The following is a 24,281-nucleotide window of genomic DNA, read 5'->3' as shown; positions in this document are numbered from 1 at the left end:
AACATGCAGTTGAACCAAATAGGCTATACCTGCTTTATATTTATGACATGCATAACATTCCCAAATGTGTGTCCAGTATAGTACTGAAGTCTGCATGGTTTCCATGAAATTCGTGCCAAAATTATCCTACTCGCCCTCCCCCATGGTATTCTTAAAGTGGGTTCGAGGAAGTGTTGAGGGGGCGGATAGTTTTGATTTCCTTGCATCGTGCTTAGCCAATAATGTGGAAGGATCTGTTGTGCACATCTCAGCTGACAGACATTTAAAAAGGAGACAGTCAGGCGCTGCTGCAATTTGTATTAAAACCTCAGTCTCTTTCTATGGAATCCTTAGCGACTCCAGACTACCAACAGCGCAAGCCCCCAGAGCAGTACTACAGTCTCCACCATTAGCTGCCTCTTGCCTCGGGACACTTCATAAAGAACACCCACCACAGATAATTTCATTTGCAGCTACTTTGAGCTTTTGACAGGTTAGTGAAGTTTAACGCTTAACATCTGAGAAAGTACGTGCGTAAAACTTGGGCATGTTATCGAATTAGATTCCTTATCGTCATATCGCAGGGGGTCTTTATGCGTAAACTCTGCTTGTATGTATACCTATTCTGTAGTTAGACTACATGTCCCAGTGATTATTGTAGCCTATTGTAAATATACATGTGAAATTTAATGATTATTCTCATGCATAAAGGTTATTGTTTTTCTGTATTCTGTTTTACGCAATGGCTAGCGCCCATTAACTTCGCCATCGCAATATCTATGAAATATTCATTTGCATTCTGATATATCTTCGTTCTGATTTTACTATTGAATTAGGTCATGTGGACTATATTGTCAATATAAAACACGATACAAAATCAATAGGCAATGTTTAATGTTTCTATTCCTCTTAAATCGTAAATTACGTAATTTCAACAACAGCGTTGAAATGATAGGCTATGGATAACCTCTCGTGTATAGATATCTACGTGTTAACCAGCTGACCAAATTACCCGAGATTTTAGTAACCGAGATTAGGCTGTGGATGATAATTCAACCTTCACTTATCTTTCCCCTCAAGGATGGCCAGATCGGCGTATATCCTCTGTGGCATGGTTTTAATCCTGGGGCTGCTCTCATATACAGTGGCTTCCAAAAGGAACAGGGGCTCCCAAGGCGCCATCCCTCATCCTGACAAAAACAACCCTAACGAATCGGAGCAGCAACCACAGGCACCGCAGGCGGGCTCTGGTTCCCGACGACGGGAAAAGAGTTCTGCTGCACCGGCTGAGGAGGTGCTGGAGTCCAGCCAAGAAGCGTTGCATGTCACTGAGCGCCGCTATCTGAAACGCGACTGGTGCAAGACCCAGCCACTCAAACAGACCATCCACGAGGAGGGCTGCATCAGCCGCACCATCATTAACAGGTTCTGCTATGGACAGTGTAATTCTTTTTACATCCCCAGACATGTCCGCAGGGAAGAGGGAGCCTTCCAGTCTTGTTCGTTCTGCAAGCCGAAACGATTTACTACCATGACTTTCACTTTGAACTGTCCGGACCAGCAGCCGTCCACCAAGAAGAAGCGCATCCAGCGCGTAAAGCAGTGCCGCTGCATCTCCATAGACTTGGACTAGCCCTGTGATTGACTGGGATGCGGCCAATTAGTCTCCTCATCAAACAATTATTGGATTGTTCACATGAAGGATAATCACCGTATGTCTGGGAGCATTTTTCCCTATTCCAAATATGAGAAAATGTTCAATCTGCAAGGAACGTAAGATCAGACAGACATGTTCAGCATGTTATAGGCTTCTGTAGATATACTTGGGCATATTCTTTTGTAAACAAGGACTGCTGTACCATGTCAATTTATGCGCATAATTGCCTATTAATCAAATTGCAATAGCTCAAATTGCAATAGCAGCCTGTGGCAAGCAACGTTGCATGGTAAAATGACGTGGAATGAACACAACAAACTGCTGATTGTGTAAACAAGCGCACGGCTTTTCCAACCTCCTCAAATAGGACTGCAGAACCTTTTCACACAATGTTTTTACACTATTTTGAACAGAGACAGCAATAGGCTATCAAAACCAATTTCAATGGGGGAAATAGGACAGACAATGCGTTTATATAATTAATGGTTGACGAATAGATAGTTTCCACTATGTGGAATTTGAAAAAAAGTAACGACTATTTAATGTGGCAAAAATGCTCCACTGATTTATTTGACTCCAATGTTCAGTGTTATAGTGGAGAACGGAGAGTTTTTGTAAAGTAGGCTAGGACTAATATGTTCGATGCTATAAATCTAAACAAACGAAATATCTGTATTAGTTGGACATGGAAATGAAAATGTTCGATGTAGGCCTACATACTTGTTTATAATGCTGTAGATAGAAGCTTTTCTTTTAGTTATAAAATGTTATTCATACACGAATTGTATATGCAACCAGTTTGATAATTTTATCAGAGCAACTGATCCACAAAATAAACAGATATTGACATTGATGCAGTGGTCACTGAACCTGTTCGCTTTTTGCTTACATTGTTCATGTCTGAACATTTCAGCGTCAGGGTGCAGGGCTGACACCACCTATGTGAAATGGATCGTTAATTAACCCACACCCAAACTGCAAAGACTCCGATTTCATGCAGAGCATTTTATGTATCAGGTTTAACCCTAAACACCAAATAAAAACATATTCTCTAGTGATGGGTTATTTTCTTCTTGCTTGGAGCCAACCTCTTGCTGGGACTTTTATAAGTTCCTTAGACCCTTGGATACATTTCGTCGTAAAACGAAGATCATTTATGAGAAAAGACCACAAGTAACGCGATTACATGTTAGACTCAACAACCTTTTCAATAACCCCTTCAAACGATGTTATCGAAGTTTACAATAGGATCTCCCCTGGCTCCCAAATCTGTCAAAGGCCCATGTTTTTGTGGGGACAATCTGATGCTAAACAGGGCTAACGCATTTGTAAAACCATTGCTCCCTTACGGTTTCTTGTTCAGATGGTGCAGGCTTACATGACTCTCTAAAAATAGATACATCAACCAATCAATAGCCTTCTTAAAAAATGTAACACCGATCAAAGTTTTCTTTCTCAATTATTTATTGTCGAGTTGTTTAAGCCTCTTACGCATTTGGGACTTCAGAGTTGTTTTGCCAGTTGCGTCGCTCTGCTTCGATTTACACTTGCATTCATTGTACCGAATGTAGTGCTGACATAATCAAGTTTGCGCCACCATTGGCACATGTAGCCAAGTGTAATAGGCTACAAGTCATGTACAGAGAAGTTGCGTGTTTCTATCCATTTCTATCGATTTAACTTAGGTGCACTTTCTCTCATTATTATCGTGCTTTCTGACATTTTCAAATTATTAATTTAGAATGAAAATGTGCATTGTGAGATATATAGGTGCAAATTAATAAATCATTGCGCACAAATCAATGAAACAATTAGGCTATGGTCATTTTCACCTTTATTTGGCTACTGCATCATTACTGAGCCTGAATGGTATTAGGGAGTGCTGAAAGTAGAGAAACAACAGACAAGGAGGGTTAAACATCCGTTTCCATGCGAGCCAGGATTCCTCATCTGTAGACTCCAGTTAAGACTTTTGTGACTGAATTGTTTGCAATCTATTACTTTGACCTCGCGCAAATTCATTTTTAACGATAAAACACCTAAAACACGTGGGCACATAGAGTAGGCCTCTCACGAAATGAATCAACATATACATGTTATACATATAGGTCTTTATCAAAATTGAAATTTTTGCCTACTAATTTGGTTCTGAAAAACTAGTAAACATAAAGTAAACATAAAGTAAACATAAAATGCAATTTAAAGATTATGAAATGTCTCCATACAAAAAATAATGGCACATTCAATGATTATGAAACAAAGGTGCTATTTTGACACTTAATAGGTTCTGGCAGGGGTAAAATATAGGCCTACACATGGCTTGATATGAGTAATTGTTTCTATTTTTAAACAAAGTAAACATTGTCTTGATTTAAATGAAACAAAAGGCAATATATATATATAGCCAAATTATACTCTCTATAGCAGTTCAGGTAGGGTATGAAACAAGACCATTTGTGGTAAATGATGAGACTTCATATATACAGTGCCTTCAGAAAGTATTCAGACCCCTTGACTTTTTCCACATTTTGTTAGTTACAACCTTATTCTAAAATAGATTTAAAAATATAAAAAATCCTCAGCAATCTACACACAATACCCCATAATGACAAAGCGAAAACGGGTATTTCAAAATTTTTAGTGTGAAGACCCTTTGCTATGAGACTTGAAATTGAGCTCAGGTGCATCCTGTTTCCATTGATCATCCTTGAGCTGTTTATACAACTTGATTGGAGTCCACCTGTGGTAAATTCAATTGATTGGACAAGATTTGGAAAGGCACACACCTGTCTATATATGGTCCCACAGTTGGCAGTACATGTCAAAGCAAAAACCAAGCCAATGGAAGAAGTTTGGAACCACCAAGACTCTTCCTAGAGCTGGCCGCCCAGCCATACTGAGCCATCGGGGAGAAGAGCCTTGATTGGGGAGAAGAGCCTTGGTCAGGGAGGTGACCAAGAACACGATGGTCACTCTGACAGAGCTCTAGAGTTCCTCTGTGGAGATGGGAGAACCTTCCAGAAGGACAACCATCTCTGCAGCACTCCACCAATCAGGCCTTTATGGTAGAGTGGCCAGACGGAAGCCACTCCTCAGTAAAAGGCACATGACAGCCCGCTTGGAGTTTGCCAAAAGGTACTTAAAGACTCTCAGACCATTAGAAACAAGATTATCTGGCCTGATGAAACCAAGATTTATCTCTTTTGCCTGAATGCCAAGCGTCACGTCTGGAGGAAACCTGGCACCACCAGTGAAGCATGGTAGTGGCAGCAGCATGCTGTGGGGGTGTTTTTCAACGGCAGGGACTGGGAGACTAGTCAGGATCGAGGCAAAGATGAACAGAGCAAAGTACAGAGAAATCATTGATGAAAACCTGCTCCAGAGCGCTCCTTATCCAACCTGGCGCTCCCCATCCAACCTGACAGAGCTTGAGAGGATCTGCAGAGAAGAATGGGAGAAATTCCCCAAATACAGGTGTGCCAAGCTTGTACCGTCAGACCCAAGAAGACTTGAGGTTGTAATTGCTGCCAAAGGTGCTTCAACAAAGTTCTGAGTAAAGGGTCTGAATACTTATGTAAATGTGATTTTCAGTTTTTTGTTTTTTAATAAATTGGCAAAAATGTCTAAAGAACTGTTTTGCTTTGTCATTATGGGGTACTGTGTGTAGATTGATGAAGAAAAAACCCAATTTAATCAATTTTAGAATAAGGCTGTAACTTAAAAAAAAAAAAGAAGGAAAAGGTCAAGGGGTCTGAATACTTTCCGAAGGCACTGTAGGTCACATCCATATGAAACTAAACACTTCTTTCACCTGACTACTGAGCCATTCATGCATCCTCCTCAAGCTAAGGCAGGAATCAAAATAATATACAAAAATACAACCGCAAAGAAAAAAAAAAAATTCTTTTGGCATACATTTTTCATTTTAATATATAAATAAAGGTTAAACCCCTGTCTATAGTTTTCCAAGACAAAGTTGAAATCTTCCAGAGTTCAAAGACATTTTTTGTTGTTAAATAAATATACTATAGTTCTCTCCAAAAAATACATGGATGATGCAATTTATCACAACGTGTTAATTCACAAATGTTATCATAGCACGGAAACCATAGAATTGCATAGGAGTTCAAGTTGAAGTGCTAGAAAGTTCAGTACATTTGATTAAGTACCATTCTGACAATAACAGAAGGATGTAGCTACTAAATACAGCTGATGCAAGCAGGAAAGTGCATAGGATTGTGACATACATATGTCATAAACAAAATTAATTGGAAACAACTAACTACTCTATCATATACACTTCAAAAATGTGTCAGGGCAGCCACAATCAGATGACCTGTTGCTTTCCTCAGCATAGCGTATAGCTAGGTTGCTTGTTCATCTCAGAGCGTGACGTCTGACTCAGTGGTTGAGAGCAAGGCGTTGCTGCATTCTCTGGCTATCACCCAGAAGGGGTCAGTCTGGTACAGTGAGAAAGTCAACACTGGTACGACATCCTGTTTCTACCATTTGACCAGGACCCACATCGCTATGAATTCAACAGGACTCTCAGTCCAATAAAGACTACCGATTCTCTTCATAAGACAACATCAGGTCAAACGTTTCTGTCCCTGCTCATTTGAAAACAAACACCAATTGAAATACATTTACAAGACACACTTCAAACATGGATGGGCCACAGCAGATGAAAAGCTATTCTTTACATTAAAGTATTGTATACTGCTTTCATATTCTAAATCATTGTTAGAATAACAACTCCTGAATGTCTTACGTAATCGTAATAATTTCACTGAGTGAAGATCGACATATTTGTTAACATAGCTCAGCAACAATGAGGCCTCGTCTGTAGTTGTTGCATAACCTGGCTACAGTACATGTGTGATGCTGTCCTGAAACCCAGAGTGAGGAATGTATGCAGGTCCTCAGCTCCAGCAGGCCTAGGAAGCCTAGAGGTCAGTGGTCATCAATGTAGATATGTCAGCTGGAGTGCTCATTGTCCTGAACCCCAGCATGCCTCAGAGCAGGCTCTACAGGCTGGCCATTCAAAGGTCACACCAGTCTGGATGAATGAGGTTGACCTTTATCCCCTGTGAGTCTCATCATGTCAGTGGTTTAGTCAGCCATGGACCCTCTGTGTAGACTTAGCAGCCTGCATATCTGCTGCAGGGTGGCATTCAGTTTCCTCTTTCCCATGGTGTACATGTTGGTCTGGATGGTGGTCCTAGGGATACACAGTGATAGAAGCCCACAAAAGGTGCCTCTCATCTGGGGAAGAGGCTGAGTTGGAAGAGAGTAGTGGATATGGTCCAGTCAGTAAGGACGGTAGAATGGGCCGTAGTAGAGAGGTCCACAGTGTGGGGGCACGGAGGGCTATATGAGGTATGATGTTGGGTAAGAGGCAGGTGGTGAAGGGAAGAAGTGATCATCTCCTCTCTCTCCACTCTGTTCTTCATTGATCATCTTCTTCAGCTGGAGGACACGCTGGCTTCTTTCTGACGCAGTCTCTCTTTCTGTTGACAGAGGGAAAAAAAGGGAGAGCTGATCTTTATAGCAATGTGTTATATGATATGATCCACCATGATTGACTGCGTCTGTAGCCAAGGTAATAGCAACAACGTTATCCATCAACATATTTGAGGGTGGTTGAAGGAAGTCCAGTTCTTACCAGACTGTTGGCATTGATCTTCTTGGTTTCCACCCTCTTCTCAGCTGTGATCTTTTTGATGTTCTCCTGTGCTTCCTTCAGCCTGGAAGAAAGGAAACATCAACCTCAATCATATCAAGAACATTTCTCTATCTATACAGGTTAAAATAACCTTTGCTGGTAGTACATACAGTGAGTGTACAAAACACTAGGAACACCTGCTCTTTCCATGACATAGACTGACCAGGTGAATCCAGGTGAAATCTATGATCCCTTATTGATGTCACCTGTTAAATCCACTTCAATCAGTGTAGATGAAGGGGAGGAGACAGGTTAAAGAAGGATTTTTAAGCCTTGAGACAACTGAGACATGGATTGTGTATGTGTGTCATTGAGAGGGTGAATGGGCAAGACAAAATATTTAAGTACCTTTGAATGGGGTATGGTAGTAGGTGCCAGGCACACCAGTTTGAGTGTGTCAAGAACTGCAACGCTGCTGGGTTTTTCACACTCAACAGTTTCCTGAGTGTATCAAGAATGGTCCACCACCCAAAGGACATCCAGCCAATGGCAGGCCAGTGGTTGAAAATGGGTTATTGATGAATGATGACAAAGGAGGCTGACACGAATTGTGCAGAGCAACAGACGGGTTACAGTTAGTCAACTGACAGTCTAGTTCAACATTGGTGCCCAAAGACCCATAAAATAATGCACAACTCGTCGTACCATGAAACGAATTGGGTATGGCAGACGACAACCTTACAGAGTTCCATAAGAAACTGGGGTCGCACTGGGCTAAGGAACAAAAAAACTCTGGACACTGGAGAATTGGAAAAACATTGCCTGGTCTGATGAATCCCGGTTCCTGCTGTTTCACGCTGATGGGAGGACTAGGGTATGGAGAAGACCCTATGAGTACATGTATCCATCTTGCCGCGTGTCAACATTGCAGGCTGGCGGAGTGACGGTGTGGGGTGTGTTTTCATGGCACACATTGGGCCCCTTGATAAAAGTGGAGCAACGTTTGAATGCCACAGGATATCTGAATATCATTGCCAATCAGGTGCATCTATTCTATGGCAGCAGTGTATCCATCTGCAAATTGATTTTTTTCAGCAGGATAATGCCCCATACTACAAGGCTAGGATTGTCAAGGAATGGTTCCACGAACATGACAGTGAATTCAGCTTACTGCAGTGGCCTGCCCAGACACCAGATCTCAATCCAATTGAGTATCTGTGGGATGAGATGGAACAAGTTATTTGGAGTAGAGATGTCACGCCTGCTCCTGCTCCCCTTCCCTGGTGCTTGATGGTGCCAGGCTCCCCAGAATTACGCTCTCCTGCCACCATCATTACCCACATCTGCCTTCCCTGTCACTAGCATCAGTGATTATTGGACTCACCTGGACTCAATCACCTCTGTCATTACCTCCCCTATATCTGTCTGGTTCCCTTCTCTGTTCCCTGCTTCATCATTAATTGTTGTTTGTCGTTGTTTACCCATGTGCTGACGCTGTTCCTGTTTTGTTCCCAGTCTGTTCCTGAATAAATGTTGACTCCCCGTACCTGCTTCTCATCTCCAGTGTCGGTCCTTACAGAATGCTGAAGCATCATACGAAGCATCGGGGAGTGCTGGCGTTCCAGTTGGTGGTGACGTCGGGTCCGGGGGCCGCCACCGATGGAACCGGGGGTGCCTAAGCCAGCTCGTCAGGCTGTCACGCCCTAGCTGGCGCAAGAGGTTATTTCCCCGGCGCCCAACCCACGTCGGGTCCCAGCCGGATCGTAAGGTTTTTACGCCCAGCTGGCTCGTCAGGCTGCTACGCCTCCACCCGATCATCGGGCTCCCACGCCCCAGCTGGATTGTCAGGCTCCTATGCCTCAGCAGGATCGCCAAGCTCCCATGCCTCTGCCGGTTCGTCGGGAGTTCACGCCCAGCCGGCTTGTCCAGCGCCCATGCCTTGGCCGGCCCACCAGGCTCTCCCAGGTGAGACGCCGGATGGCGCCCCTAGAGGGGGGGTACTGTCACGCCTGCTCCCGCTCCCCCTCCTTGGCGATCGAAGGCGCCAGGCTCCCCAGCATTACGCATTCCTGCCACCATCATTACGCACACCTGCCTTCCCACCGTCACGCGCATCAGTGATTATTGGACTCGATCACCTCTGTCATTACCTCCCCTATATCTATCGGGTGTGGAATGCTTTAGAAACCTTGTAGAGTCCATGCCCCGACTAATTGATGGGGTGCAACTCAATATTAGGAAGATGTTCCTAATGTTTTGTACACTCAGTGTAAACCATAAAGCTCCCTCATATTGGTACATTGTGTCACATATCTGACCATGTGGCACAACACTACCATGTCTAAGACAGAAAACCTCTTGATGTCTGTTGACACATGAGTCAGTTTGCTAACAGCGGCCTTAGTCCATCCAGAAGTTGTTGGTACCGTAACAGCAACATGTACACACCACAGTATGTATCCCCCCTGTGCACTACTGTATGTGGCACAGAGTCCTCATCCTCCCTCACAGCCCCACTCTGTTCTGTTAACCCTCTCTGGAGTTAGCAGGCAGTGAAACCCACCGGTTAAAGCAGGGAGAATGACAGTGGGTCGATGAGATAATGAGCTAGTCTTAAAAACACTTGGGTTTTATGGGTGTGCGAACAGTATTTAAAATAAAGTTAATTGTACATAAGCACAATCAGCTGTGGGTAATACGGGACATGATTGCCTAGTAAACAATTAAGAGAGAGCACATGGATCCATGGAATGGCTGGGAGAGCATTAACTCCATAACTCACCAGTTCAAAGATATCTAGCCCGGCTTTTCTGTATGTGTGGTGCGTAAACACACACAACAACAAACAAATCAAATGTTATTTGTCACATCCCGAATACAACGGGTGTAGACGTTACAGTGAAATTCTTGCTTACGAGGCCTTCCAAACGAGTAAAAAAAAATATTATAATAAATGAACAAGAGTAACACAAGCAATATCAAATACACAAGAATTAAGCTACATACAGGGAGTACCAGTACCAGATCAATGTGCAGGGGTACGAGGTACTTGAGGTAGATGCAGTTACTTTGGAAAGAATTCACACCCCTTCACTTTTTTAACATTTTGTTCTGTTACAAAGTGCGATTAAAATGGGTTTAACTGACATTTTTGGTCAACGATCTACACAAAATACTCCAATGTCAAAGTAAAAAAATAAAAAAATAAAACACGAATACAGTGCATTCGGAAAGTATCCAGACCTTTTCCACATTTGTTACGTAACAGCCTTACTCTAAAGTTGATCATATTTATTTTTTACGGCCCTCCCAAGTGGCGCAGCGGTCTAAGGCTCTGCATCGCAGTGTTGCGGCGTCACTACTGTGTCACAACCGGCAGTGACCTGGAGTCCCATAGGGCATCGCACAATTGGCCCAGCGTCATCCGGGTTAGGGGAGGGTTTGAAGGGGGGAGGGGCTTAACTTGGCTCATCATGCTCTAGCGATTCTGGGTGGCTGCAGGCTTCCTTCTTTCGTCAGTTGAACAGTGTTTCCTCCGACAAATTGGTGCAGGTGGCTTCCGGGTTAAGCGAGTGGGTGCTAAGAAGCGCGACTTGGCGGGTCATGTTTCGGAGAAAGCATGACTCGACCTTCGCCTCTCCCGAGCCCTTTGGGGAGTTACAGCGATTAGACAAGATCGTAATCACGAAATTGGGGAGAAAAATGGCGTAAAAATTACAATGAAAAAAAAATAAAAAAATCCTCATCAATCAACAGACAATACCCCATAATAACAAAGTGAAAACATGTTTTCAGATTATTTTTATTATTATTTTTTACAATTTATTAAAAATAAAAAACTGAAATAGTATTCAGAACCTTTGCTATCCTGTTTCCATTGATCATCCTTGAGATTGGACATGATTTGGAAAGACACACACCTGTCTATATAAGGTCCCACAGTTGACAGTGCATGTCAGTGCAAAAATCAATTCATGAGGTCGAAGGAATTGTCTGTAGAGCTCCGAGACAGGATCTGTCGAGCCACAGATGTGTCGAGCCACAGATCTGGGGAAGGGTACCAAAACATTTATGCAGTATTGAAGGTCCCCAAGAACACAGTAGCCTCCATCATTCTTAAATGGAAGAAGTTTGGAACGGCCAAGACTCTTCCTAGAGCTAGTCGCTCGGCTAAATTGAGCAATCGGGGGAGAAGGGCCTTGGTCAGGGAGGTGACCAAGAACCCTATGATCACTCTGACAGAGCTCCAGAGTTCATCTGTGGAGATGGGAAAACCTTCCAGAAGGACAACCATCTCTGCAGCACTCCACCAATTAGGCCTTTATGGTAGAGTGGCAAGACGGAAGCCACTCCTCAGTAAAAGTCACATGACAGCCTTCTTGGAGTTTGCCAAAAGACACGTAAAGGACTCAGACAATGAGAAACAAGATTCTCTGGTCTGATGAAACCAAGATTGAACTCTTTGGCCTGAATGCCAAGCATCACGTCTGGAGGAAACCTGGCACCATCCCTACAGTGAAGCATGGTGGTGGCAGCATCATGTTGTGGTGATGTTTTTCAGTGGCAGGGACTGGGAGACTAGTCAGAATTGAAGGAAAGATGAATGGAGCAAAGTACAGAGAGATCCTTGATGAAAACCTGCTCCAGAGCGCTCAGGACCTCAGACTGGGGAGAAGGTTCACCTTTCAACAGCACAGCGACCCTAAGCACACAGCCAAGGCAACACAGGAGGGGCTTCGGGACAAGTCTCTGAATGTCCTTGAGTGGCCCGGCCAGAGCCCGGACTTGAACCCGATCTAACATCTCTGGAGAGACCTGAAAATAGCTGTGCATCAACGCTCCCCATCCAACCTGACAAAGCTTGAGAGGATCTGCAGAGAAGAATGGGAGAAACTCCCCAAATACAGGTGTGGCAAGCTTGTAGCGTCATACCCAAGAAGACTCAAGGCTGTAATCTCTGCCAAAGTACTGAGTAAAGGGTCTGAATACTTATGTAAATGTGATATTTCAGGTTTTTAATTTTTATAAATATGCCAAGAGTGTGCAAAGCTGTCATGAAGGCAAAGGTTGGCTACATTGAAGAATCTAAAATATATTTTGATTTAACAATTTATTTTGGTTACTACATTATTCCATGTGTTATTTCATAGTTTTGATGTCTTCACTATCATTATACAATGTAGAAAATAGTAAAAAATAAAGAAAAACCCTTAAATGAGTAGGTGTGTAATGAGTACGATGGGAGACAGAGTACTGGTTTCAAGCGCAGGGCGCAGCAGGTGTTTATTAGTAAAGGACCACAGGAGGAGGCAGGTAGCTGGGTCCAGGGGCAGGCAGAAGGTCATACACAGGGACTCCAAAAAGGTAACAGTACAGGCAGGGAAAAGGTTAATAACAGGCAAGAGGTTGATGACAGGAAATCTGATAGGCAAAAGTACAGGCAGGGAATAGGCAAAAAGGCGTCGTTAGTGAGGATGGCCAAAAACTACGATACACAGGAGGACTAAAATGGAAATAAACAGAGCTCTGAATAGAACGTGTATCAAAACAAACAATACCTCACAATTATGGGGTGCAAAGAACTGAACTAAATAGTGTGTGTAAATGACATACGGGTGTGTGAACAGGTGATCAGAATTCAGGAGATTGGGATCTGGAGAGTGAGCTGCGTTCAGGGGATCTATGTGTTTGAGAGTGTGAGTTGGAAGCAGACGTTACAAGGTGTGTCTGTAACGTTCGTCTTCCTCCTCGTCTGAGGAGGAGCAAGGATCGGACCAATATGCAGCGTGGTATGTATCCATATTTTATTTCTTTAAGCGACGTAATGAAGAACACTTAAACAAAATACAAAATAACAAAACGACGTGAACAGACCTGAACTTGAGAACATATAAAACATGAACGCACGAACAGGAACAAACGAACGAAACAGTACCGTGTGGTGTACAAACACAGACACAGCAACAATCACCCACAAACAAACAGTGAGAACAGCCTACCTTAATATGGTTCTCAATCAGAGGAAACGTAAAACACCTGCCCCTGATTGAGAACCATATCAGGCTAATACAATGAACCCAACATAGAAACACATAACATAGAATGCCCACCCAGCTCACGTCCTGACCAACTAAACAAGGCTAAACAAAGGAAATAAGGTCAGGAACGTGACAGTACCCCCCGCCCCCCCCCCCCCCCCCAATGTGCGGACTCCGGCCGCAAAACCTGAACCTATAGGGGAGGGTCTGGGTGGGCATCTGTCCACGGCTCTGGCTCTGGCTCTGGACGTGGCCCCCACCCCACCATAGTTAATCCCCGCTTCCGTGGCCTCCTCATAATGGTGACCCTCCAAATTAACCCCACTGGACCGAGGGGCAGCACCGGACCGAGCGGCAGCACCGGACTGAGGGGCAGCACCGGACTGAGGGGCAGCACCGGACTGAGGGGCAGCACCGGACTGAGGGGCAGCTCCGGACTGAGTGACGGCTCCGGACTGAGTGACGGCTCTGGCAGGTCATGGCTGGCTGACGGCTCTGGCAGGTCATGGCTGGCTGACGGCTCTGGCAGGTCATGGCTGGCTGGCGGCTCTGGCAGGTCATGGCTGGCTGGCGGCTCTGGCAGGTCATGGCTGGCTGGCGGCTCTGGCAGGTCATGGCTGGCTGGCGGCTCTGGCGGCTCCTGGCTGGCTGGCGGCTCTGGCGGCTCCTGTCTGGCGGGCAGCTCTGGCGGCTCCTGTCTGGCGGGCGGCTCTGGCGGCTCCTGTCTGGCGGGCGGCTCTGGCGGCTCCTGTCTGGCGGGCGGCTCCTGTCTGGCGGGCGGCTCTGGCGGCTCCTGTCTGGCAGGTGGCTCCTGACTGACGGACGGCTCTGAAGGCTCAGGACAGACGGGCGGCTATGAAGGCTCAGGACAGACGGGCGGCTGTGAAGGCTCAGGACAGACGGGCGGTTCAGACGGAGCTGGGCAGACGGGCAGTGCAGACGGCGCTGGGCAGACGGCAGACTCTGGCCGGCTGAGGCGCACAGTAGGCCTAGTGCGTGGTGCCGGAACTGGTGGTACCGGGCTAAGGACACGCACCTTAAGGCTAGTGCGGGGAGCAGCAACAGGGCGCACAGGGCTCTGGAGACGCACAGGAGGCTTGGTGCGTGGTGCCGGAACTGGTGGTACCGGGCTGGGGCGGGGAGGTGGCGCCGGATATACCGGACCGTGCAGGCGTACTGGCTCCCTTGAGCACCAAGCCTGCCCAACCTTACCTGGTTGAATGCTCCCCGTAGCCCGACCAGTGCGGGGAGGTGGAATAGCCCGCACTGGGCTGTGTTGGCGAACCGGGGACACCATGCGTAAGGCTGGTGCCATGTATGCCGGCCCGAGGAGACGCACTGGAGACCAGACGCGTTGAGCCGGCTTCATGGCACCTGGCTCAATGCTCAATCTAGCCCGGCCGATATGAGGAGCTGGAATGTACCGCACCGGGCTAAGCACACGTACAGGAGACACCGTGCGCTTTACCGCATAACACGGTGTCTGCCCGTACTTTCGCTCTCCACGGTAAGCTCGGGGAGTTGGCGCAGGTCTCCTACCTGACTTCACCACACTCCCTTGTAGCCTCCCCCCCCCCAAGAAATTTTTGGCCTTGACTCTCGGGCTTCCTACCGCGTCGTCGTGCTGCCTCCATTCGCCGGTATCCCTCCTCACACTGCTCCAGAGAATCCCAGGCGGGCTCCGGCATTCTCCCTGGGTCGATCGCCCACCTGTCGATCTCCTCCCATCTAGTGTAGTCCAGACTCTGCTCCCATGTCCATTCCTCCTTGCGCTGCTCCTGCTGCCGCTGCCTGTTACCACGTGCTTGGTCGGTTTTTGGTGGGTGATTCTGTAACGTTCGTCTTCCTCCTCGTCTGAGGAGGAGCAAGGATCGGACCAATATGCAGCGTGGTATGTATCCATATTTTATTTCTTTAAGCGACGTAATGAAGAACACTTAAACAAAATACAAAATAACAAAACGACGTGAACAGACCTGAACTTGAGAACATATAAAACATGAACGCACGAAAAGGAACGAACGAAACAGTACCATGTGGCGTACAAACACAGACACAGCAACAATCACCCACAAACAAACAGTGAGAACAGCCTACCTTAATATGGTTCTCAATCAGAGGAAACGTAAAACACCTGCCCCTGATTGAGAACCATATCAGGCTAATACAATGAACCCAACATAGAAACACATAACATAGAATGCCCACCCAGCTCACGTCCTGACCAACTAAACAAGGCTAAACAAAGGAAATAAGGTCAGGAACGTGACAGTGTCCAAACTTTTGACTGGTACTGTATATATTTATATTCCGGACTCTGACATTGCTCGTTCTGATATTTCTAAATTCCTTAAATATTGGTGGATTTGTGTTTATTGTTTTGTATGGTTAGGTATTACTGCACTGTTGGAGTAATACCTCATGTGTGATGTGATGTAGTACGCAATTTTAAGGGACCACTTTTGGCTCGTGAGCGCTACTTTCATAACTACTAGCTAAAATGTATACAAAAGTGCTTTTTAAGGCTATCTTACAAACTATTGTAACATTCAATCTTAAAATGAGTAACACATCCATGGCCACATTGATGTTAATGTAACTATACATTTCTTCTTATATAATCCTATAAAGCATGCATGTTCAAGATAGCATGCATAGGTTGTTGCAGGTCAGTGGAGATTTTCACAATTGCTGTCATAATCTACGCAGAATCTCGAACGGCATTGATCAGTTGCACCAACTTCTGGCTGTCTTTTTGACTGAGTGAATATAGGTTGTAATCTCATTGATCAACGTCTCAACCAACTATTACCCAACTTTCCACGATGAAATGATGTGGTGTGCCGAGTTGGTAGGCATCAGGATTTATAATAATAAGAGTAAAAGGTCTTTAAACCAGGGTTCTGTAGAACCTCATCAATATCAACATTACAGTTACCACTTTCTCTCCCATATTCAATAAGGGCCCGATTTCAACCTGAGTTTAGTGCAGGTAAATGGAATTCCCTTTTATTGCACTTTTCTCTCAATGCGTATTTTGACCTTGACCTTAAGCATGAGAATAGCATGCTATTCACCCGCTATTCGCTAGCGCTTTGACGGCGCGCCAGCAAGATGCAAGGGATTCATTCTGCAATGCGACCTGTACCTCGCTCGCTACGCCGAGGCTGTCTCTGGGAGAGACAGGGTTGCCACCGTAATCTCGGCACTGACCGGACCGGCCCTGGACTGGGGTGCCGCGGGTCTGGGAAACGGGCGGACCCGAGGTCGAGTCCTACGAGCGCTTCACCCTCCTCTTCTGTTCGGTTTTTGATCATCCTGTGGAGGGCCAAGAGGAGACTACTGGGTTGGTCGCAGGAGTGTCAGGAGAGGTGTCTCACAGTGTCTGTCAACACCACTACGGTGGAAAGTCCGGACCACGCCCCTGAAGTGGAGTTACCAGAGGAATACCAGGATCTGCACCGGGTTTTCTCTAAGAACGAGGTTACACACCTGCCTCCTCATCGCCCCTGGGACTGTGCCATTGACCTGCTGTCTGACACAGCCCTCCCGAGAGCACGTCTCTCCCCTCTCCTATGCGGAGACCGAGGCCATGGAGACCTACGTACAGGAGAGTCTACAGCAGGGTTTTATCCGCCCCTCTGCGTCACCAGCATCCTCAAGCTTCTTTTTGTTAAAAAGAAAGATGGGGGACTGCGCCCCTGCATTGATTATCGAACTCTGAATAAAGCCAACGTTAAGTTCAGCTATCCTTTACCCCTCATCACAACCATCATCGAACAAATGCACGGGGCGCAGTACTTCACGAAACTGGACTTGAGGAGCGCCTACAATCTGGTGCGCATTTGTGCAGGCGACGAATGGAAAACGGCCTTTTCCACGACCACGGGCAATTACGAGTATCTCGTAATGCCTTTTGGCCTGTCTAATGCTCCTTCAGTCTTCCAGGCCTTTATTAATGAAGTGTTTCATGACATGCTGGGACGTAGTGGTTTATATCGACAACATTTTGGTCTATTCTGCTGATCGCGCCCAGCATGTCTCGTTAGTCAGGTCTTTGATGGGAAGACTGTTGGAGCATGATCTATATGTTAAACAAGAGAAGTGTTTGTTTTTCCAGCAGCCCGTGTCCTTTCTAGGCTACCTCATATCCACGGAGGGAGTGGAGATGGAGGAGCAACGCATCAGCGCAGTCAGGTCATGGTCCATCCCCAACTCCGTGAAAGCAGTCCAGCGATTCCTGGGGTTTGCCAACTATTTCCAGAGGTTCATCCGGGGCTTCAGCACAGTGGTCGCGCCTCTTACCTCCCTGCTGAGAGGAGGTCCCCAGTGGCTTTGTTGGACAGTGGAGGCGGAGAGGGCGTTCGAGACACTCAAGGCACACTTCACCACTGCTCCCATGCTGGCACATCCTGACCCCTCACTTCCCTTCATTGTCGAGGTGGATGCCTCCGAAGTAGGAGTCTGTGCAGTGCTGTCCCAGCACACCGGAACCCCCCCACAGCTGCGGCTCTGCTCCTTCTACTCCAAGCAGCTGAGCCTCGCCCAGAGGAACTATGACGTAGGGGACCGGGAACTCTTGGCGGTCAAGAAGGCTCTGAAGGCGTGGAGGCACTGGCTGCAGCGGTCCAAACACCCTTTCCTGGTGTGGACGGACCACTGCAACCTGGAGTACATCAGGGCAGCGAAGAGGCTAAACCCAAGACAGGCCAGGTGGGCTCTATTCTTCGCCAGGTTCCAATTCACGCTTTCTTATAGGCCAGGCTCGAAGAGTGTGAAGGCGGACACCCTGTCTTGCCTCTATGACGCAGAGGAGAGAGAAGGAGGGGAGAACCTCATCATCCCTCTGTCCCGCATTATCGCGCCAGTGGTGTGGGACGTGGATGCCGACATACGGCAGGCCCTGCGCACGGAACCCGCACCTGCACAGTGCCCAGAGAACTGCGCATATGCGTCCACGGGTGTGTAGGACCGCCTCCTTAACTGGGTGCACACAGCGCTTGTGTCGGGCCATCCTGGGATAAGCCATACCATCACCTGCCTGACCGAGAAGTACTGATGGCCCACCTTGGCTAGGGACACCCGGGTTTATGTCTCTTCCTGCTCCATCTGTGCCCAGTCAAAGACACCCAGACACCTCCCTTATGGAAAGCTCCTTCCCCTGCCGGTTCCACAATGACCCTGGTCTCACCTCTCAGTGGACTTTGTCACTGACCTTCCCCCCTACCAGGGGAACACCAACATTCTTGTCGTTGTGGACCGGTTTTCCAAAGCTTGTCGCCTCCTTCCTCTGCCTGGGCTCCTGTCGGCCATGCAAACCGCAGAGGCTCTCTTTTTACGTCTTCCGGCACTACAGGACCCTGGAGGACATTGTGTCAGACTGTGGCCCTCAGTTCACCTCACGCGAATGGAAAGCGTTCATGGAACGCCTGGGGGTCACGGTCAGTCTCACCTCCGGGTCCCATCCTCAAGCTAATGGACAGGTTCCTGAGGTGTTACTGTCAGGACCGGCCATGGGAATGGGCGGATTTTCTACCTTGGGCTGAGTATGTGCAGAATTCCCTCAGCCACTCCTCCACTAACCTCACTCCTTTCCAGTGCATGTTGGGGTATCAGCCGGTCCTGGCACCTTGGCATCCGAGCCAGACCGAGTCCCCTGCAGTGGATGTTGGCACAAGGAACAGGCTGACCACCACCGCAGTGAGGCGCCTGTCTTCTCTCCAGGCGACTGGGTCTGGCTCTCCACACTCCACCTGCCCCTCCACCTGCCCTGCTGGAAGCTGAGCCCACGGTTTGTGGTCCCGAGGAGGGTTAAGTCCCGAGGAGGGTTAACGAGGTAATGTACCGTTTCCAACTCCCTGCTGATTACTGCATTAACCCGACTTTTCATGTGTCTCTCCTCAGGCCAGTGGTGCCTGGTCCCCTTGCTGAGGCTCGACCCAGTGATGTCCCGACTCCTCCTCTGGACATCGAGGGAGGTCTGGCATACTCAGTCCGTGAAGTCCTGGATTCGAGACGTTGGGCGGGGTGTCCAGTCCAGCATCGACTGGGAGAGGTATGGCCCAGAGGAGCGGTGCTGGGTTCCTGCGGTGGACATCCTGGACACTTCCCTGACCAGGGATTTTCACCATTGGCGCACTAACCGACCCGCACTGCGTCCCTGTGGTCGTCCCCGAGGCCGGTGTCGTCCCGAATCAGGGAGGTACTGACACGGATCCCCCCCCAGTACTGCTGCTCATTCCATGTTCCGTTCACCAGCTCCGGAGGTCTACGTCACCGGCCTTCTAGGCATCACAAAACTGGATACATTACCACAAACCCCAGACTGTCTTGTCTCATTATGTACACCTGGTTCCCATTCCCCAGGATTATTATGTGTATATACAGTTGAAGTCGAAAGTTTACATACACCTTAGACAAATACATTCCGTTTTTCACAATCCCTGACATTTAATCTTAGTAGAAATTCCCTGTCTTAGGTCAGTTAGGATCACCACTTTATTTTAAGAATGTGAAATGTCAGAATAATAGTAGAGAGAATGATTTATTTCAGCTTTTATTTCTTTCATCACATTCCCAGCGGGTCAGAAGTTTACATACACTCAATTAGTATTTGGGAGCATTGCCTTTAAATTGTTTAACTTGGGTCAAACATTTTGGGTAGCCTTCCACAAGCTTCCCACAATAAGTTGGGTAATTTTTGGCCCATTCCTCCTGACAGAGCTGGTGTAACTGAGTCAGGTTTGTAGGCCTCCTTGCTCGCACACGCTTTTTCAGTTCTGCCCACAAATTGTCTATAGGATTGAGGTCAGGGCTTTGTGATGGCCACTCCAATACCTTGACTTTTTTGTCCTTAAGCCATTTTGCCACAACTTTGGAAGTATGCTTGGGGTCATTGTCCATTTGGAAGACCCATTTGCGACCAAGCTTTAACTTCCTGACTGATGTCTTGAGATGTTGCTTCAATATATCCACATAATTTTCCTCCCTCATGATGCCATCTATTTTGTGAAGTGCACCAGTCCCTCCTGCAAGCCTCACCCCTTTTTCCTCCAAACATAACGATGGTCATTATGGCCAAACAGTTCTATTTTTGTTTCATCAGACCAGAGGACATTTCTCCAAAAAGTATGACCTTTGTCCCCATGTGCAGTTGCAAACCGTAGTCTGTCTTTTTTACGGCGGTTTTGGAGCAGTGGCTTCTTCCTTGCTGAGCGGCCTTTCAGGTTATGTCGATATAGGACTTGTTTTACTGTGGATTTATATACATTTGTACCTGTTTCCTCCAGCATCTTCACAAGGTCCTTTGCTGTTGTTCTGGGATTGATTTGCACTTTTTGCACCAAAGTACTTTCATCTCTAGGAGACAGAATGCGTCTCCTTCCTGAGCGGTATGCCGGCTGCGTGGTCCCATGGTGTTTATACTTGCGTACTATTGTTTGTACAGATGAACGTGGTACCTTCAGGCATTTGGAAATTGCTCCCAAGGATGAACCAGACTTGTGGACGTCTACAATTTTTTTCTGAGGTCTTGGCTGATTTCTTTTGATTTTCCCATGATGTCAGGAAAAGATGCACTGAGTTTGAAGGTAGGGCTTAAAATACATCCACAGGTACACCTCCAATTGAGTCAAATGATGTAAAATAGCCTATCAGAAGCTTCTAAAGCTATGACTTCATTTTCTGGAATTTTCCAAGCTGTTTAAAGGCACAGTCAACTTAGTGTATGTAAACTTCTGACCCACTGGAATTGTGATACAGTGAATAATAAGTGAAATAATCTGTCTGTAAACAATTGTTGTAAAAATGACTTGTGTCATGCACAAAGTAGATGTCCTAACCGACTTGCCAAAACTATAGTTTCTTAACAAGAAATTTGTGGAGTGGTTGAAAAACGAGTTTTAATGACTCCGACCAAAGTGTATGTAAACCTCCGACTTCAACTGTATGTGCCCTCTGTTCCCCATTGTCCTTGTCGGTTATTGTTACCATGTCCGTTGGTCTTGTGAGTACCTGTGTGTTGTATTGGCTTCCATGCTACGTGTTATTGTGCACTTGTTTAACGGGTCTCGTCCCGTGTATTATTTAGAGGTTTACACCTCACACTTTTGTTTGGGTGGAGAAAATAAAAACCCCTATTATGCATTCCTACGCTTGTCTCCTATCATTATACAGCGTGACATATGTAAATGAGTAATCCATTTGGATAAGGGAATAGTCACGTGTGCTCCCTCTCCGGCCTCTAGGTCACCAGGCTGCTCGTTATGGCGCACACCTGTCACCATCGTTACACAAATCAGCGCATAATGACACTCACCTGGACTTCTTCACCTCCTTGATTACCTGCCCTTTATATGTCACTCCCTTTGGTTCCTTCCCCAGGCGTCATTGTTTCTGTTTCAGTTTCATGTCTGTGCGTTGTTCGTGTTTCTTGTTTAGTATTATGTTCCGTTTATTTTATAAAAACACTCACACCCTGAACTTGCATCCCAACTCATTACAGAATGACGCCTCGCCAAGGGGAAGCATCAGGGAGTGTTTATTTTTTTAAATTGTGTTGGAGGTGATGTCAGGTCCGGGTGTCAGAACCGGAGCTACCTGGGAGGCCACATCAGGTTTGTCGGATTCCCATGCCTCGGCGGACTCGACGGGTTCTCCTGCCTTAGCTGGCTCGAGGGGTTTCCATACCTCAGCGGGATCGATAGGCTCCCATGCCTCAGCTTCACTTCCAAGATGGCGTAGCAGATCAGAGGTCTTTGTCTTTGTCTTGTTGTGTCCCGTGTATCTACTTTTTTTTCTCCTTCGTATATATTTCTTATATTTTTAACTTTTTAGGGATAGGGGGCAGCATTTTCACTTTTGGATGAATTTCGTGCCCATAGTGAACTGCCTCCTACTCTGTCCCAGATGCTAATATATGCATATTATTATCACTATTGGATAGAAAACACTCTGATGTTTCTAAAGCTGTTTGAATTATGTCTGTGAGTATAACAGAACTCATATGGCAGGCAAACTTCCAAACAGGAAGTGGAAATTCTGGGGCTGGTTGATGTTAAACTCATCGTCTATTCACATCCCAGTAAGATATGGATCTGATCTGTTCACTTCCTACGCCTTCCACTAGATGTCAACAGTCAGTAGAACGTGGAATGAAGCATCTAGTGTGATGTGGGGCCGGATGGCAGCTATTTGAATCAGTGGTCTGGCAGAATGCTAGTTCCTGGTTACGCGCATTACTCATGATATCGCCATGCGTTCCATTACTCTGTAGACAAAAACGAATGCTCCGGTTGGAACGTTATTGGATATATATGTTAACAACATCCTGAAGATTGATTCTCTACTTAATTTGACCAGTTTATTCGACATGGAATATAACTTTTTGGAAGTTTTCGTCCGAGTTCGCCTGGACCGGCGCCAGTGTTTGGACATGTGAACTAAGCGTGCTAGCAAAAGTAGCTAATTGGACACTAGTAATGGACATTATCGAACAAAACAACGATTTATTGTGGAACTAGGATTCCTGGCACTGCATTCTGATGAAAGATCATCAAAGGTAAGGGAATATTTATTATTTCGTATTTCTGTTGACTCCAACATGGCGGAGAAATGTGTATTTCTGAGCGCTGTCTCAGATTATTGCATGGTATGCTTTTTCCTATAGTTTAAAAAAAATCTGACACAGCGGTTGCATTAAGAACAAGTGTATCTTTAATTATATGTAAAACATGTATCTTTCATCAAAGTTTATGATGAGTATTTCTGTTATTTGACGTGGCTCTCTGTAATTACTCCGGATATTTTGGAGGCATTTCTGAACATGGCGCCAATGTAAACCGAGATTTGTTGATAGAAATATGCACATTATCGAACAAAACATAAATGTATTGTGTAACATGATGTCCTTTGAGTGTCATCTGATAAAGATTATCAAAGGTTAGTGATTAATTTTATTTCTATTTCTGCTTTTGTGACTATCTTTGGCTGGGATGGCTGTGTGTTTTTTGGATTTGGTGGTGATCTAACAAATATATGTTGTGTTTTCGCTGTAAAACAATAAAAAAAATCGGACACAATAGGTAGATTAACAAGATGTTTATCTTTCATTTGCTGTATTGAACTTGTTAATGTGTGAAAGTTAAATATTTCTAAAAACTATTTTTGAATTTCCCGCGCTGCCTTTTCAGTGGAATGTTGGGGGGGGGTTCCGCTAGCGGAACGTGTGTCCTAGAAAGGTTAACCTCAGTTTCAACATACTCTCCTGCAACCCGCCTCACCCAATGTGGCATGGATCTACTATATCATCAGCTAACCTCTGCCCAGTCAACTCCTGCCAGTCTGCACAGCGTGATTCAACCCAGAGCATACCGGACTGCTTTTTCTCCACATCTCTGGTTTCCTACCACAAGCTCTGAACCTTTTCACCTGGATCATTGCAGCTAGCTGCTATCTGAGTGGCTACCCCCTGGCTAATGTCTCTGTCCCGAAGCAAGCACCAGTGAGCCTGGAACAAGCCTTGTGCGAGGCCCATCTCCTGGCTAGCTGAAGAGGTCCATCAGCCACTCCTTGGGCTACAATACATATTTTGCCAGTTGGCCTGGACCCCTTTTACTGCCAACACGGAGCCCCGCCGATTCCATCACGACTGGTCTACCGATATAATCCGCCCGAGGGGTTTCAACAGGCTCCTCCGTCGCGATGTCCCCTGAAGGCCCATCCGCTAGCCTGCAAGCCGCGGCCCGCTAGCTGTCTAGAGCATATCGGACCGTTAGCTGAAGAGGACCATCAGCCAATTTCTTGGGCTACAATACCTATTTTGCCAATTGGCCTGGACCCTTTTACTGCCTACACGGAGCCCTGCTGATCCAACACGTAACCGCCCGAGGGGGCTACAACAGACTTCTTCCGTTGCGAAGTCCCCCTAAGGCCCTTCTGCTAG

At 46.3% G+C, this 24,281-nt stretch overlaps 1 protein-coding gene across 2 annotated transcripts; it reads left to right on the top strand.

Annotated features, from left to right (window-relative positions):
- The first annotated feature begins 1,060 nt into the window (after positions 1 to 1,060).
- On the top strand, positions 1,061 to 2,428 carry LOC120023813 (gremlin-1-like). 2 transcript variants are annotated; one of them, XM_038967930.1, is made up of 2 exons: positions 1,061 to 1,175; positions 1,293 to 2,428. In XM_038967930.1, exons 1-2 carry the CDS (start codon positions 1,061 to 1,063, stop codon positions 1,610 to 1,612), a joined length of 435 nt encoding a protein of 144 aa, XP_038823858.1. In that variant the 3' UTR covers positions 1,613 to 2,428. The 2 variants fall into 2 exon arrangements, with proteins under 2 accessions (XP_038823858.1, XP_038823857.1); XM_038967929.1 differs by having other exon boundaries at positions 1,061 to 2,428.
- The last annotated feature ends 21,853 nt before the right edge of the window (positions 2,429 to 24,281 follow it).

Source organism: Salvelinus namaycush, chromosome 28 (genome assembly GCF_016432855.1).
Source record: "Salvelinus namaycush isolate Seneca chromosome 28, SaNama_1.0, whole genome shotgun sequence".
Taxonomy (NCBI): domain Eukaryota; kingdom Metazoa; phylum Chordata; class Actinopteri; order Salmoniformes; family Salmonidae; genus Salvelinus; species Salvelinus namaycush.
Note: the sequence above shows the minus strand (reverse complement) of the source record. Positions and strands in the feature narration are given on the sequence as shown.